We start from the raw sequence: 18,980 nt of genomic DNA, 5'->3' as shown, positions 1-18,980 counted from the left end.
GTTTGTGAGACTTATTTAATTTATCTTGTCTAAAAGGCACTAATTTAATTTTAAGGAACCAAAATGACATAACTTGTATAAAAAGGAACGAATTTATACCAAGTTATTACTATGTTTTAATAAGAACAATTCAAATTTGAATGAAATGGACGAAAAATTGCGTTTTTTACTATCCTCAACAATTTTTACGACAAAACAAAACGTTGTTTCTAAATACGGCCTAGGGAATTTTAATTCAAGAGCTTTCAAATGAATTTTAGTTCATGATACTATGACTTATTTTCATCAAGTTATAATTGTTTGAATTTTAGACTTTCTGTATGATTATATATTGTTCAAGAAGCAAAATTAATTGTTTCTTCTTTGAACTGTCTTTATAGTACATATATTTCGGGATACTTTTTTGCACGATGTCATCATCCAAATTTACATAACACATTAGGATTTTTAGTAAATAGGGGTGTGGTACTAAACTGGGATGATTTTTGGCCCATTTGACTCCAATTTACTAAAAATCCTGATGTATTACGCAAATTCTGACAACAGTATTGAATTCAGCGCGAAAAAGTCTTTAGGATATGTACTATGGCAGTTGGGAAAGAATTTGGGTATAAACAGTGCAAGAGATACAAGAATTACAAATAGTAAATTCAAATATAATGATATATTTTTTATTTTAGCATTATTTTACAGAGAAAACTGAATTATTTTTATTCATCAGCATTTTTATCATTCAAACAATCACTGTATAGGAGAATCAATAGGTTCACCGTCAACTCCGAAGGTTTAATTGCATCCGATCCCCTTCAACGGATTCGATACGGCCAGTGATAACCAATAATCGGATTAAATGAAATACATGGAAAATTTGTGATAAATTTAACACATTTCATGTATTTTAAATGGTCCAAATTTTTGTGTTAATCCAACACAAATTAAATTTGTTAGAAAGTAACATTATATAAAAAATTAACACAAAAATGTAACACTGATATAATTTTGTAAACAGTCATATTTTTTCATGAAAATTAACACTTGTAATATGTTTAATTAACGTGTTTCAATAAATTTAACATGTTTAACTAACACATTTTATTCATTTATTTTAGAATTTACGTTTTGAAAAACATTACTTTTATGTTATTTGTTCACAAATTGTGTTATTTTAATACTAATAAATGTTTGATATCATTAATTTAACAAAAAATATTTAAATAACACAATCACATAAAAAAATTAACACTTAAATATGTTAAAAATTAACCACAAAATTTTAACGAGGACTTGAGCAGATCGTTTCTAATACAAATAGAGAATGTTTTTTTTACTGTGTAATTAGAAAATGTATAATTAAAAATTATCCAGTAAGGCTGTAATTGCAAACGTCGGTTTCATTAGAAACTTTCAAAAATTTGTTTATCCCCACTCAGTAGCTCCTCTGAAGCCCGTATGAGAAAGACTAGAATTTGAGATTGAGATTGAATTTGACCAATCAAAGCAAAGCTTAATAAACTTGACAGTAGTTTTATTTTCTTCTGAATGAGTAATTTCAATTACAATCTCAATTTCAATTTCTAATCTGAATTTAATCAATCAAAGCAAAGCTTAGTAAACTTGACAGTAGTTTTATTTTCTTCTGAATGAGTAATTTCAATCACGATCTCAATTTCAATTTCTAGTCTGAATTTTATCAATCAAAGAGCAAAGCTTAGTAAACTTGACATTAGTTTTTTTCTTCCGAGTGATTAATTTCAATCATAATCCCAATCTCAATTTCTAATCTGATATACCCAATCTTCGTGCAACTCGCTGTCAGATCTTAGCGTCGCTAATAGTGGACGCAAAGAGACGTAAATCCGCGACAGACGTAAAGGCCAATGATCTCACCGAGCCTAGGGGGTACCGGGTACGGGGTACGGGCCCAGGGAACGGCGGGATTAGATTCCGCTACGCGTGGACGGGCCCCGCCGCGCCGCGTGACGTGATCTCCGCTATGACGCAAGGGGAAGGCACAGCAGCAGCCGCGTATATCCTGTACATCCTGCGCGTGTGGAGACACGTGGGAGCAAGGGAGAACGTACGAAAAAGGGAAAGAGAGAGAGACAGATAAACACGAGGAAGAGATGAGCGCGCGCGCGCCACTTCGGGCGCTCCCGGCGAGTTTCGCGTCGCGATGCGCGGCCGCCTCGTCACTTCGCGTCTGAGTGCCGTCGCGTACGGACGTGCAGACGGAGCAACGAACGGACGAACGAACGAACGAACGGACGGACGGGCGGACGGAGCGCAAAGCGAGTGGAGTCGCCGCTGATCAGCCAGCGCGGTTGCGCGTATCTACGTTGTACCGCCACGCCGCGGCGGGGGGTACGGACTCTCAGTGCACGACTTGACGCAGCGGCGAACGACACGAGGGAGACCGACCCCGCGATCGGCGATTGACACGCGCACGCTCGCGCCAAGGAGGCATTATAATCCGACGTCCCCGTGGAAGAGAAGTGTTCCGCGCGCGCGGACGAAGAGTCGCGGCGAAGAGTCTTGGGAGCCTCGGTGGCACGCCGCACGCGTGCAACGGATCGATCGCTCGTGACACATCGAGCCCGCCGAGTTGTGAGAGATATTCCGGATATCGGGAATCTTGTTCTTGTTTTGTGTGAAACGCTACTCTCCGCGCGTCCCTCAAAACGTTAACTCTCCTCTCTTCTTCTCCCTCTCATTCTCGCGAGTCTCGTACATATCTCGCTTTCCCTTTCTCTCTTTCGCGCGTATAACATTTCGATTACAACGAGTCTCAACGACGAAAACGACGGGAAAGACGTCGACGACGGACTGGCCTGTGGCCTCATGAGTGTCACGGACTGCGACGTCGCATCGCTCCGAGTGGACGACTACCCGTCGCGAGTCGCGAGGATTTCTCCGCGCGGATCATCGGCCGGCAGCCCTCTCGCCCTCCCATTGGTGAGTAAATTGAAAATGTGTGTACCTACCTCGGGGTACGGGAAGGGGGAGCTTGTATTTCGAGATCGAGTAATTAACGCGACGATGGAGGAAATAATGCGACGCGAATTCGTGGAAGGGATAACGATAGCGGCGAGTACAATGAGAACGATAAACGGTGACGAATGATGAAACTTTAGTTACAACGATTATTCGGACGAACGAAAGATTTGCGATGAATCACAGCTGCTCCAGAAAGAAGAAACTTTCGATAGAACGATGAAGGAAGGATGAATTTGTTTTTTTTTTTCGCGAGGTGTTTCTTTAGCTGCGTTAGCAGAAAAAGCAGCAACTGTTGTAAGAGTCTTTAAACATGGGATGCTACTGTGATGAATTTTTAACATTTGGAGTTTTTGTTATTAATATTTGGATAGCCAAATATAACATTTAATTTGTTTCGTTAGAGTTTTGACATTAAAATAATGTCAGTTTAATTATTTTAACATTTTGCAAACTAAGGTACATAAAAAAGTGTAAAAGAATTTTTAATTATGTGTTATAATACTAATTTAGTAAAGAGTTATATATTTAGTAAAGAATAGTTGGAAAATGTGTGTTAAATTTAAGATATTTCGTGTGTCGCAAGCAACCTAATGTTTATTTTAATTTAATATCAAATAAATATGTTAGGAATAACATATTACGTAAAAAATTAACACAAAAAACGTAATACAATTTGTAAGCAATCGTATTTTTTCATTAAAATTAATATTTATAATATATTAAATTAATATGAAAAAGTAATAAAATAATAATAAATATTTATAATATATTAGATTGACACATTTTTTATTCATTTATTTTAGAATGCACATTAAAAAAAAACATTATTTTTATATTTGTTCATTTACTTATAAATTGTATTTTAACACTAAGAAATGTTGAATATCAATTTAACACAAAATATTCAAATAACACAATCACATTATATTGAATTAACACTCGGATATGTTCAAAATTCAATACAAAATTTTAATAATAACTTGAGTGGCTCGTTTTTAGTACAAATGCAAAATGTTTTTTACTGTATAATTGTAAGAACCAATCGTATTAAAGAATCTTACAACAGTCCAAAGCTGCTTTTTCTGCTGAACGCGCCTTTGCTTCCACACTCGCGTGACAGTTGCCATGCTGCGACTTGAAAACGCGACGATCGCCCTCAAGATCCAATTTAAGACTGCATGATCCAATTCCCGGTTTCCGCGCCTTTTTTCAATAAACATTTAACGTCCCAATTATCATTAAACGCTGCAAAGATTCCATTTGCACGAAGCCACGTCGTAAAGAATTATCGAATTATCCGCTCGTGACTGTCATCACTGATTGACGGAATGTAATTCGCTGATTCGCTGCGTGATCCCGAAAATCGAAACACTCGACGCAATTTGCATTAATTTACGTGTGCGGCAAGATGCGTTGCATCGAATTGCATTTTCGACATTCGATCGATAGCGGGACCTTCCTGTGTTGCCCCGTCATGAAAATTATATCGAAACGCTTCTACATCCTGATAAAAGTCTACTGCGTACTCTCGTGAAATTTTTGGCGACAAATTGAAATTCAAATCGCGTTGGCAGTGGTTCTCAGCGCGGTATAAAGCTACGCACATTGATGCACTTAACAGACAAGTTATTCCTCGTGCGACACTCGCTTTTAAAACAAGATTTATCGCTCATTTCCACCCATCATCCTATCCATAAATCATATTTTTAAGAGCTCGAGATTATAGTTGTGGAAAGTTATTTTCTTCTAGCAACGTAGAGTTTTAAGACATATAAGTTGGAGATACAAATTTTAAGATATAAATGTAGATTTAATTATGAATTTGACAAAAATATATATACGATTGACATTAAATTCTTCAATTAACGTTACCGTTATTACGTAGGAATCGAGTAAATAGAAATAAAAACGAAACATAGGATCAATCGCGAGGTGATTCTCGATGGCTCTCAATAAGATCGAAAACGGGCGCACGGCCGACCGGATGAGGAATCAGTGGCGAAACAAGGCACTTACGAAGAGAGGGTACATCGAGAGGGAGGCTCGCGGGGGTCGCGGAGGGGGACGTGAAGTGCAGGACGGAAGAATCAACGGGCGCGGGACGCGGGACGCACGCGCGAGTGTATGTACGTGCACGCGCGTGTGAATCGGCGCAAGCGCGTTCGCCGAAATGGAATAGTATGACTGAACTCGAACGAGAAAAGGGAAATAGCTGCGGGAAGGGTGAAGGGAATGAGATGGAGGTATGGAAGAGGTGGAGGAAGAGAGGAGAAAGAGACCAACAGAGAGAGAGGGAACGAGAGACAGAGAGGATGGAGCGTGGGGCAAACGCGGAGCAGGAACGGGGGGTCCAAGGCGTTGCTTGCTTAATTACTAAAAGCTAATCAATTCCGGAGGAAGTAAAGTTTAAATTGCAAACTAAAGTATAGCTACCCTCCCCCGGACGTAACCCTGCAAAGCGATATTACCGCTCGCTGCATTCTGCAATTAGCCCGTGGTAAATCATTGAAGGAAAATTATGGCCCGCGCGCGTATTCACGTCTGAGCGAGTAGCAGTTTTTTCGCAATTGGAAAAATTATATAGTCGCGCTTTTTGCCGTGTCATTCTCAGTTTACGATGTCCCTCTGTCTACCAATTTGTATAATATAACGTTTGTCTCTTTTTTTCTTAATAGTAACATTTATGCTGTTTTACACAAAGATTATAGACACTCTCGGAAAGAGAGAACGATTTTGTTGAAAGATCTAAAAATTTTGCTGGATAATACAGATATGCAAATAATTCAATCAAGATGAATAATCCTATTTTCGGTCAAAACGGATTTTAATGCTGAAATATTTCCGTGTGAATTTATACATATCCAATTCTGTGCAAACTGCACACCGAAATTTTTTTCAGTCTTGAAACTCAGTTAACAGAACTGAAATAGTAATATGGTAATATCACCTAGTAAATCGACAAGTAATTTAATAATATTAGTGTTAATAAGCATCTTATTACAACGTTATTTATAAATTGATGCTAATTGGCATCTTAAAAACCGAAAATTTTATTGGAAACTAATTGCTAAATATTAACATTTTTTACAGTATTGCTCATTATTTTTTTAGTTTCCAACATCATGATTTTGATGGTCCAACAAAATTATTTTCAAATCTGTATCGAGTAAAATTTTAAATCTTTTAAAATCTCATTCTTTTCATGCGGATCGATTTTTATGATCACTTTTTTTTATGTCACTCGCACTATACTGAATCATTGCACACATTAAAGAAATGCTGGAGGGACAAAATTGTTGATACATTACAGTCATACAAAATTCTCCGAATTTGACTGAACAGAATCAAAAATCCTTTCACAGAATTAAAATAGATGCAAAATTAGAAGTTGGGACAATTAACTTTATGCTGAAATCGAAAAAAAGTTGAAACCTTACATTTTCTCGTTGAGCTGACGTGGACATTTCCTTAATACAAAAGTTCTATAGCTCATATGAACAAAATGACATTGCATCATCTGTCGGATTACGTAAACGAATATACTGAGTTTGTGGAACTAAGATTGAAAACTTAAAAAAAAGATTTATATTCATCTGCAAATTACGTGTATACGTATAACGTGTATACGCTTAATGTAGACTCAAAATGATAAACAGATAATAATTTTGACTAAGAGTAGAGAGAGAAAAAGAGAGAGAAAGGTGCCGGATTTTGCAAAAGATGGCGCTGCAATGTGTCAGATAAAGAGAGATGTATGCGTTTGAATGAGACAAAATAATAATATAAGAAATGAATTAAAGATATCACTATTATCGACATTTTTCATTTGAAATTAAAAAAGTTTGTACTATCGACATCGAACAAGTTCGTGACTTCAGTACTCCCTTAATTCCTGTTTTATATAAAGTATCTAAATGCAGTAATATAATCAATTTTGATAATAAAAAAATTATAGTATATTAATTTCATTATTGAGCAAATTTCATTATTATCTCAAACGATTTAGATAATTAAACGTTTGAGATAATTATGTGCTTTTAGATTTAAGCTTTTTTAATTTTATATAATGTGAAAAGAATGATTTTGCTAAAGTATCTTAAATGTCAGATAGTTACAGATCTGAAACTAATTTTGTTGCACCATCAAAATTATTTAAATGTAGGAAACTCAAACATAATGAGCAATGCTGCAAAAAGTTTTAGCTATTCTGTAGCAACCTGCTTGAGTGTCCTGCATAATTATTTTGATGGTCCAACAAAATTATTTTTAGATATGTATGTAGCTAAATTTTCAGATACTTCTTCAGCAAAATCGTGCGTGTACAGCAGTTTTTATTATGCACCAATCTAATCTAAAGCAAGTGACCGAATTCGCTATTAGGTTCTGGAATCTTATAGACCAAGTAATTCTGTGATTTCTTTTTCGAATAAAATCGCGTTTTACACTGAAGCGATTTGAACGATATATATCGCGGTATTTTTCGCGCGAAAGCAACGAAGTAAGGGTTGCCGAGATGGCAGTGGAAAACGTGTCGCGGTTCTGAGCAGAGCGAAGGAAGGTCGGCAGTAGGAAGATGGAGAAGAGGGTAGGATGAAGTATACAGCGCTGGAAACAAGCAATAAAATCAATGTCGTTTCCGGCGATTCAATTCGCAAGACACATCGCACAATTTCACATACAATTTTACGGCAGAACGACCACGACTCCTATTTACTTCACGGCCGCCATTCCCCTTTCCCTCCCACTCCTCCCTCTGTCGGCCGTTCGCTAGTTCACCCGTTTCACCGTCCCTCAACTTCTTCCTTTATCCCCGTATTTTATTTTTTTACAAAATAATTCCAATTTTGCTCTTGTTTATTTAACAAAGTTATAAGATTTCACGGAAAAAAAAAAAAAATCATTTTACAGAAATTATATAAGAGAATAACAGAGAATCTCTCGTTAGCCCTGTAATGATTTATGCGTCGCACGCGAACAGCAATCGGAAATGGAATCCAAACGGTACACGAGTATCAGAATACCTTCCGTCACCGGTTTGGTTTATTTTTTGCACCGTCTAATGCTTAAACTCGGGGGAGAACGCTCATTCGTGATTCTCGAGTTTGGATTATCCCTTGCTCCTTGGCCGGGATCGGATTCTTAATCGGTGAGCACTGGCCGGAAAATAGCCACTTTGCCCTGGCACGAACGGGCGCGAATCTACAAGCGCTCCTATCGCCTGTACCATTGGTCGCGAAACAACGGAGAGGATGGACGGGAGAAAGAACCTCGGCTCTCTCGAAAATCTTTCTTTTTCGAACGAAAAATTAATCAAGCTCACACAGAAGGATAAAGTAAAAAAGGGGGGGGGGGAGAAGGGAAAAAAGGACCAACTCTTGTAATATGACAGTTCTCGGGTATGACTTTTCAGTCGCAGATTCATTCGGAATTCGTTTGGCGGGACGATTAAAACCATTTTAGTCCGTCGGATTCTCCAGCCATTTGATTTCGAGCTCTTTCACAAAGCGTCAATTTTTGCAAATTAACATGATATACGCTTTGGCGCGCAGCGATTGTAACGTCGTTCATTCGGTCGGTCGGTCGGTCGGTCGGTCGGCCCGCAGCTCGTATACGTGTTAACTCGCGTTGCGCGTGTGCGCATGCCAAGAGACGGCGGTGTGCCACGGCCAATCGATATCGGCGGGTAATAAAATTTGAAAGAATGTAATTCCGAGAAAAGTAGAAAACGCAATAACGCTTAATCGTATTTGCAATCTGCATCCTATATCTGACCGGAGCTGAGTCGCAGTTGGAGTGCGCGGACGGGCGCGCCGCGACCGATTCGATCTCTGCGATGCGGGTATCATAATCGCGGCGACCGTAATATCATTTTTATCTGGCTTCGATATCGATTACGTATATACGCGCCCGCATCTCGTCGCCGGTAATCGTCGAGTATACATCGGTGCGGTAATAATGTAACTAAATACGTCTGCATCGAGGTGCTGCGAAAGGTGTCCTTTTTTTTTGTCTCTCAACATGAAATATTTTATAGATATTTTATAATATCGTTATCGTCATTATGTATTTTTGCACAGAACGATTTTGGTGGTCTATCTAAAATTTAGCTAGATAGATTTGAAAATTATTTTGATGAGACTATCAAAATAATTATGTAGAACGCCTAAACTGATTGCTAAACTTTAAAAATTTTTTGATCATGTTTAAATTTTGTACATAATTATTTTTATGGTCCAACAAAATTATTTTCAAGTCTGTATCTAGCTAAATTTTTATACTTCAATAAAATCTTTTCTCGTATAAATGCAAATAAAACAATTTTGTTGGACCATTAAAATAATTATGTAGGACGCTGAAGTATAATGAACAATGTTGCAAAAAGTTTTAACATTTTAACAACCAGCTTAAGCATGCTGCATAATTATTTTGATGATCCAACAAAATTGTTTTTAAATCTATATCTATATAAGTTTTTAGACATTTTAGCAAAACTTATTTTCGTACAAATATATCTCGTTATATTGCATTTTACTATACCGTGAATCTTACATATGAGAACTTTTGCATTTGTCATTTGCAAGTCTCACATAAAATTATTTAGGAGAGAGAGAGAGAGAAATGCTTGTACATATTCCGTATTACAAATATTACTATATACCAGGAAAATTATTTCCATACAGAAAATTATTACACAGAACAAACAATTTTGCTGAATTATCTAAAAATTTAGCTTGATACAGATCTGAACATAATTTTGTTAGATCATCAAAATAGTTATAAAGGGCGCTCAAGCATCTTATATAATGAGCAATACTGCTAGAAATATTCTAGCGACTTTAGGCATCCATAATTACTTTTTGATGGTCTAACAAAATTATTTTCAGTGCTATATTTAGCTACATTTTTAGATACTTTAGCAAAACCATTCTCTTGCGTACGTCATTCGTGAATCCTAGCGAATCTTCGATAACACGCGACAGTCTCCTTTTTCACGTTTACACCGCAGTAATTAATCGCGCATAAATAACGCTAAGCGGACTATTATTACATCCGGGATATTAGCGTATTACGGTATTACGTATCGCGATATTACAATATCGCAATATGAATATTAATCGCCAACGTATTGTTCGTTCATGTAATTAAAGTGGACGTTCCATCGAGTTGGAAATTGAATCAATCAATACGAAGCCAGCCTAATTATCTGCCTCCAGTTTATAGACGATTTTTCGTCGCATTAGATCGAATTATTATATCTGTCAATTGCATAACGACGCAACGTCATTGTGAATGCTCTCGATTCATGTTTCAATATAACCGAAACGACCAATAACAATCGTCGTACGATTTAATGTTATGATCAGTGGGACGGAATGTGTCACCTCGAGGATAAACGACGATGGCAGCATCGGCGATGGAGTTTCCGAAGTAAATTTTCGGGATTTCATTTGGAAAACATAACGTGCCCCCATGCGGTATTTACGGGTTCCATTAGGGAGCTGTCAGTCGGTGATCCCGCGGCGCATCTTCAGGCTGTACGTATCCGGGTGACCCGGGGGGGTAGAGAGGCGCGACATACGATGCAGCAGCGACGGTGCGCACAGTCCGTGCACCAAGCCACGAGACACTATACGTTCCGATGGAGGACAAGCTTATGGGATGGAACGTTCATCCGCGGTGATCCTCGGAGTACAGTTTCTTTCGGCTGACTTCCCAGCTTCTCTGTCCCATAGGCGTCGATCGAAAACGGGAGATACCCGTGGCGAGATACATGGTGCTTTTCAGTAGCAGAACACAGTGTAACACAATGATCATTTCGTCTTTGTTTAACATTGGCAAATAATAAATGGTGCTTTCCATCTGGTGACACAAAGCGACGCATATGTTGTTTTATCTTTGTTGCTCACTGAATGTTAAGGATAGAACGGTGCTTGTGTCAACTTGTATCATCAAAGGGAAAGCCTCCAAAGACGTAATGATTCATTGGGTAAAGTTAATATTTCATGTATCGTACAAAAATCTCATCAAGCTTGTTGATGGATTGCAGAATAGAAAGATTCTCAGATCTCTCTATCCTGCAGCCGATCAACATGCTTAAAAAGTTTGTCGCGCGACACATGAAATATCAGCCTTAAGGCGCCTCCAAAGTCCAAACGACATGGCCAATGTACGCCACGTCAAATATTACACACACACACACACAAACATGACATGTACACTGTAAAAGTGAATCAGTGTATTATCACTGATTTCAGTGGTTATAACTGTAATATCAGCGAATATTTATTTATTTTTAGAAATTATGGTTTCTACAGATTGAATCTGCAGAAAATCATAACCTCTAAAAGTGAATCAGTGTATTATTACTGAAAAACAGTAAATATTCGCTGATGATTACAGTTATAAGTGTAGCATTGAAGTCAGTAATAATACACTGATTCACTTTTAGAGAGTATGAATGTAAACCAGTTTAGCGCATGTGTGCAAAGTTGGCTTATGCTGGCTATATCGTCTGGAGGCGCCTTTACAGTGAATCATTACATCTCTGTTATTTACCAATGTTAAACAAAGGCTTATGCCCGTATCACCCTGGCGATTGGAGATTGCATCTGCGTTCGCGTTTGCGTCTCTTGATCAATTAGAAAGAAACGACTGACCAGCAGCTTTATTTTGATTGGTTAACGCAAACGCGAACGCACACTGATAGAGCAATTTTGCTGAAGAATCTAAACAAATCTAAAAAATAACTGTGTTGAACCATTAAAACAATTAGATAGGACTATAAAATTGATTGCTAGAATATCAAAACATTTTACAGCATTGCTCATCATGGTTAAGATTCCTGTAAAATTATTTTGACAGTCCAGCAAATGATTTTCAGATCTGTATCTAATCAAATTTTTTAATTCTTCAGTAAAATTGCTCTTTTAGTGTAGACGCAATCTCCAATCGCTAGTGTGATATAGGCATTACACTGTCATCTGTGTCTCTTGCTGGAAAGCATCCACGGTCGCAGACGCAGCTCGTATTTCCTCCGCTCTGCCTCGTCACTCTTTATTATCTGTAGTTAATTTTCTTCCAATTTACAACAAACGAATTTTGACGGAAGAAAAGGAGATAATTATTTTTTGGAACGTGCGGATCACAATTCAAATCATGATTCGTGCGACCATTCGTCGTTGAGATTTCTCCATGAATGAAACATCTCGGCCGCCGGTGGTTTGCGATTTTCCTGGAATTTGAGAGATTCGGTCCGCTACCAATTTGTGCTACCAAATCCAATTACGGTTACGATCGGGCAAAAATAACACTACATGATGACACGTGTGTGTTTTTGAGCGTTTTTCGCCCACCTGAAATAACTCGACTACCGCACCGGCCGGATTGTTACGAAATTTGATATCCCGCGGAGAGAGCTGCGCCGTGGTTCGACGTCACGGGATCGAAGGCATCGCTAATAAAAATGTTCCCAGGATGGCCCCAATCCGGACAGTTCGATTGTCTATTAACGCTTCGTCTTTTTTTCTCTCTTTTCCCTTTTTTTTTTTAGTGACGTGTTACACGCGAAGTTACTACGCCATCCGATTGAACTTAAATTAGTCGCAAAACAATTTACCGCGCCAATGGATATCTCTTTTTCGTTTGACACGACTGTAAATAGTGTCCACAGCTCTGCTTTGTAGATATCGATTACTCGGCATCACTGGCTAACTGCACGATCTTTATTGGAAGCACATAACTGATCGTCGATATGAAAGCATCTCCTGCGAGAAGACTTAAATTTAAACTCGTCTGTTAAAAATTTCTCTATCAAAAAATTCTTAACATTTAGAGAAATGAAGAAGCAAGATTCATGTTCGTCAATTTTTTGGCTATATAATTAGAACTATAATTTTTATTCAACGTGTTTAATATTCACAATTGGAAAATCTGTGTTAAATTTAACACATTTCGCGTGTTCTAAATAGTTTACCTAAATTTTTTAGTTAATTTCACACAAGATACATATTTGGAAGTAACATAAATTTAAAAATGTATAACACAATTTATAAGCAAATTGTAGAAGCATATTTTTTTAATAAAATTGATATTTATAACATATAAAATTAACGCATTTTATTCATGTACCTCTTAGAATTTACTTTAATTCCTTGTAAACTACATTATTTTTATTTGTTCACTTATACATGAAATGTGTTATTTTAATACTAAAAAATATTGAAAATCAATTTAACATAAATATTTTAAATAATCTCATTCTATTAAATTAATACTCGGGTGTGTTAAAAATTTAATACACAAATTTTAATAAGAATTAATTTTAACGCAAATACAAAATGTTTTTTAGTGCCTACAAAGCTATATTTTCCTAGATGTTAACCGTATTGTATTATTAAGAAAGAAACATAAATGTGATTTTTACTTTTCTATACCGTCGCTCACGCGATATCATTTTTCACTTCTTTTATGTTCTGATCAGCTACGTATAAAAGCGTATTTATCCAGTAAGCACTGTAATCGGTTGCGTCCCATAAAATATTTACGAAGACGCGATAGACCAGCTATCGAGTATTGCGTAATTATCAGGCTGCGGCGCGTACTCCGGATAACATGCAGTAATTAGGAATTCGCGCGACGAGTTGTTAACGCTCGTAATACGAGCGATCTTTACGAGATTGGCGCACGCGCGCGCGCCACCAACGTTGATAACTTTATTAATTTACGTAACAATTAATGCGACCGCGATAATTAGTCGGCGTTACGCCGGCTGCGTATTGCCCATGTACGTAACATTACGCAAGTCTTCATCGGTTTTTCACCATCGCATCGCGTCGTTGGAAAAACTCGCTTTTTGTCGCGCGCGAGTCCAGGTCGATCGTCGACGTTGTCGGATGCGATGGCCCGATATGGAATATTAATTTTCGCTAACTCACCAACCTCTCACCTCTCCCTCTCGCCGATCCGTCGACCCCTTCACCCTCTCCTCGTCTCCCAACCCTTCCGTCGTCCCTCTCCACACCACTCCTTCGTCACAATTCCGTGTCCCGTCCCGTCCCGTAGTACAATGTTTTCCAATTAACTTTATTCGAAATCGAGCGAACCACCGCGCCGTTTTCCCGACATCCCTCCCCCTCCGACCCAGTCGCACCCCCTTATTCGCTACACTCGGTCGTAATAGCCGGATTCCATGTACGGAAAAATTTACGAAACACTAGAATATCGAAAATCCAGTACGTGGTGTATTCCGTAAAAATACGCTTAATTTTCACGTCTCGTGGGAAATGAACGTAGAAGCAAATGCCCGTTTTTGTATCCTCCTGTCCCGCAATGATTTAAAACGAAAAATATCTCGAAAAATTATATCGCGCAGCAACAACGGCGGGATTCGTTTATTAAAATATTTTTTTTTTTTTAATTTAAATCCTAGGCGCGATTGTCTCGAACTTGCAATGACGGCGACTAACGTCAGTCGGCATTCAATAATCGACTTTAAACTCATCAGTTGATTAGCACGTCTCGCTCGGCAGAAATGCGTCATAGTTACCTCGGGCGGAAGTCCTGTATTATTTCGCTTCGCGCGAGGTGATATAAAGTTAATGATATTTGGTGCCGTCACGTTCCGAAAGTTAATTCGTTCTCGGTATTAATACGGAGAGTGCATCCCCGATAATGAGATTGCGTTGTGCGAGGGGACGGATATAAGAGGTAGGTTATAAAGCTGGATCGTAATAACGTATTGTCTGGCGAGTCAGCGCGCGTGTCTATCGAAAACGAAACGACTCGTCGCGTACTGCCATGATCCGATACATTAAAAGAAGGGATCCGCGAGCCAGTATTTTGTATTTAATAACTTTAATCATACGCGACTTTAACACTTTCACTGTCAAAGCTGATTTCGGCATTGAACTTAATAAATTTCATTATTTTAATACTTTATTGTTTCTTTAATAATTTAATGTAATTTACATTTAATTAAACGAGAGAAATCTTATATTGGATCGAAGCGTAATCCTCAGTACCCACAAAGGGTTAGCATAACTCCCTAGATTTTCGTAGTTTAGACATTTCTCTCCGATCCCTTTTCACTTATTGCAAAATATCTTTTGTGCTACGATATTTTAGACTTTCTAACTCAAAAATTCTTTTTTTTTTTTCAGTCTTCAAGCGATAAATTAAAAAAAAATTTGTTAAAATCGATGTATGACAATCTGAGATATAAGCAAAAGAAAACGCTGGATTACAAATATCCGGATGTGGGTAGATAGAGACTTTTTTGTGGGTACTGAGAATTAATGCTTAAATATATATTTCTTGTGTGAATGCTCTTTCATTTAATTATATTTATTTTATATATATATATTTATATTGTTTCTTTAATGTTTTAAATACACATTAAAAATCATTCTTAATCGAATAAATAAAATCATCAAATGACGATTTTATCTACACGATAAAAAAACATTTTGTACTTGTGTTAAAACGTGTCTGTGAAGTTGGCATATCACTTGGTGGAAACTCACTAAAAATGAAGAGTTCTGAGCTTATTTTCGATAGTTCTATAGTTCTATATAAGTTAAACAAATAGTTCCGGTCATTAAAGCCGAGAAACCGAAACTACAAAATGATATGCCAGGTTCACACATCACTTATTTTGCCAAACAAGGTTCAAAATCACATTTTCTTGTAGGAATTGAAAGGTTACATAGTTCTGTGAAGAGTTCTGGCGACTAACATTATTAATTTAATTTTTAAACAATTTTATTATCTAAAAAATGGCCATTACGAGAAAAAAGATGATACGCTGAGCGATTACCGACACTTCTGTAGGATATATGGTATTTATCGTGTAATTCTAAATGTATACTAACTAGTTCCGAGGAGTTCTAGTGACAGAAATAATTTATTGATTTTTTTAAACAATTGTTAAACTCCGAGAAAGACCTTTTTCAGGCAACATGTATGATACGCTGGCCCCGGCATCGACAGTTCTGTGAGAGATATGGTGCTTATCGTGTAGAGCTCTGAATGCAGTGTTGGAATGTATCTAGATAAAAGTGTTCCTAAATGAGTTAATAAGGATCTAAGTAACGCATTTAGGTACAGTTAAAATATCTAGATACCGTATCTCAAATACTATTATCTAGATACGTTCCAACACTGCATTCAGAGCTACACCATTCTAGCACCATATCTCTCACAAAACTGTCGATGCCGGGGCCAGCGTATCATACATGTTGCCTGAAAAAGGTCTTTCTCGGAGTTTAACAATTGTTTAAAAAAATCAATAAATTATTTCTGTCACCAGAACTCCTCGGAACTAGTTAGTATACATTTACAATTACACGATAAGCACCATATATCCTACAGAACTGTCGGTAATCGCTCAGCGTATCTTTTTTCTCGTAATGGCCATTTTTTAGGTAATAAAATTGTTTAAAAATTAAATTAACAATGTTAGTCGCCAGAATTCTTCACAGAACTATGTAACTTTTCAATTCCTACAAGAAAATGTGGTTTTGAACCTTTTTTGGCAAAATAAGTGATGTGTGAACCTGGCGTATCATTTTGTAGTTTGAGTTTCTCGGCTTTAATGGCCGGAACTATTTGTTTAACTTATATAAAACTATAAAACTATCGAAAATAAGCTCAGAACTCTTCATTTTTAGTGAGTTTCCATCAAGTGATACGCCAACTTTACAGACACTGTTAAAACCGATCCTTGTTAAAATTTTTGTGTTGAATTTTTGCCACATCCGAGCATCAATTTAATATAATGTGATCACATTTTGAATATTTTGTGTTAAATTGATGTTTAACATTCATAATAAAATAACACAATTTATAAACAATATAATATATTATAGGACCGTATATGTGATAACACAAACTATAGTAATCAATGCCTTAACCGGTCTAGCTGGATCTTAAATGCTTGTATGGTTCTGTGTGAATTTATATACTACGTATGTAGTCCTTTGAAACGCTAACTCTACTAAATTACCGCAGTAATATCACGAGTTAAATTGACCAGCAATTTATGAATAAATGAATAATACAATTTTCAAAACATTCATCAAATTCTAAGATAAATGGATAAAAAATAAATGTACATGTTAATTTAACGTATCTATTATACATATTGTTTTTACTGAGAACCACAATTTGTTTCCAAAGTATTACATTTTTTACGGTAATTTTTACACAATGTTTGTGTTACATACTAACATATTTATCTTGTGTGGAATTGAGCGAACCAATTAGTACGTATAATGTGTTAAACGTAACACAAATTTTCCAACTGTGTACATGAATAAAATCTACAAATGTGACTGATGAGATTTGTGCGAATTTTATGCGTCATTCAGATATAGGTGACATGGCAAAGGCGATATCAGTCACACTTTTATTGTCTTTAACTAATATACTGTAAAAAGTCTTTATGTTTTTCAAAGGATTCTAAAAATAGACGAATGCTGCGATACTTTTTTTCACCTTCTCCTATAAAAAATTGTATATTATATATATACGATAGCCAACGTTAAAAAAAAATTTTTTTCAAATAATTACAAATTAGTAAGAATTGTAATGATTCTAATATTAATATGAGACTAAAATAAAAAATAAAGATTATAATTTCTAATGAAATTTTTTAGGTTATTAAAATTATAACGAATTAAACAAGATGTTTCGTATTTGATCGGCTTTCAAAATGTGCACAACAATGTATTTGGACCGTTGTCAACACGGTGCTTGGCCGTTAAAATGTTAATAAATCATAACCACAAGTCGTAACCGCAATTTCTTTCAGAGTCTCTCTCTCTCTCTCTCTCTCTCTCTCTCTCTCTCTCTCTCTCTCTCTCTGTGACGCTGGCGAACTAAAAACCGCGCCTTTCAAGTCTAATGCACGGGCCCCATAAATCGAGGCGACTTCTTGTCGGTGGGCCAGACGATACGACGGTCCAGTCGTTTTTAGTTCCGCTCCGCTGCTATTATTACACCACGCTTATAGGTCAGAAATCCACTCTTATACAGAGAAGATATTTATACGCTATTCCATTTGGGGCAATCATGGATGAAACAAGTTGGAGAGGATCCTCGTATTGCGACACATAAATTATGCACGTTGCCTTTATATACACTTTCCCTCCCGGATACCTTTATGCAAAAATCTTTATTCCTTCTGCGTCTTCTTTGTTCTTATCCGCCGGGGGAGATCTTACCCCGCATGTTTGAGAAAATTTCACCTCCAATAATTTCACGTTTTTACGGTCGAATCTTGCGCAAGAGACGATTTTAGCAGGCGACGTAATACTGTTGCAATTTTTTTTACTTCGCTAGTCATTTTTTTTGTCTCGCTCGCAAATTAAAAATTTGTCATACGTATAGTCGACCGTAATCTTTCAAACTAGTCCGGAGAGCGTTTTCTTCATTCGTTACACGGGAATCGCTTTGGTATCGGTTTGAAAGCGGATTGCACGGCTCAAAGTAAAATTACGAGTGTATCGGCCAATCATGCACGGCATGAGGAAAAAAGGTATTGACGTCGCCGATATGCACCGTGGCCAATGTGTTAATTAGACGGGTTTTCTTATGATCTGGACGCAATTACCGGTTTCTCCCCACCCCGCGCTGCCCCGCAACACCGAGAAACGATCTGTCGCCGTCCATCGGCCAGGAGCCTCCGTTTCTTCCGTGAAAAAGAGACGTGGCCGGCCGTTCGGAAAGATTCAGATAATTACTTTCGCTTCTCGGGAGCACGCTCCGGCGGGCCCGAGCCCGAAACAACCGTATCTTGCGGTCATGAATTTAATTAAATATTTTCGTGGCCGAATGTGTCCGTTCGGCCGCGCGATTATCTCGCTGTTCTTTCGCGCGCGGAGACGAGGCAATTTACTTTTTTAATCTCCGTAATGAATTAAACGCTTTCCCCCTCAGTCTGGTTGCTCGCGATGCCGGCCTCACTCCAATCCCGACACCAACCCCCC

At 37.4% G+C, this 18,980-nt stretch overlaps 1 protein-coding gene across 2 annotated transcripts in view; it reads left to right on the top strand.

The window, feature by feature from the left end:
- The first annotated feature begins 2,738 nt into the window (after window positions 1-2,738).
- The window catches only part of LOC108768747 (LIM domain only protein 3), an 81,279-nt gene continuing 65,037 nt past the window's right edge, over window positions 2,739-18,980 (top strand). The window contains exon 1 of one of the 2 annotated variants that reach the window (XM_018519299.1): window positions 2,739-2,952. In XM_018519299.1, coding sequence (XP_018374801.1) covers window positions 2,839-2,952 — 114 coding nt within the window. In that variant the 5' untranslated portion in view covers window positions 2,739-2,838. The remainder of the gene's footprint in view (window positions 2,953-18,980) is intronic. The other variant, XM_018519300.1, reaches the window with a different exon arrangement.

The sequence above is a fragment of the Trachymyrmex cornetzi genome, unplaced genomic scaffold (genome assembly GCF_001594075.2).
Source record: "Trachymyrmex cornetzi isolate Tcor2-1 unplaced genomic scaffold, Tcor1.1 scaffold83, whole genome shotgun sequence".
Lineage (NCBI taxonomy): Eukaryota > Metazoa > Arthropoda > Insecta > Hymenoptera > Formicidae > Trachymyrmex > Trachymyrmex cornetzi.
The sequence above is the reverse complement of the archived record's forward strand: the minus strand, read 5'-3'. Positions and strand labels throughout refer to the sequence as shown.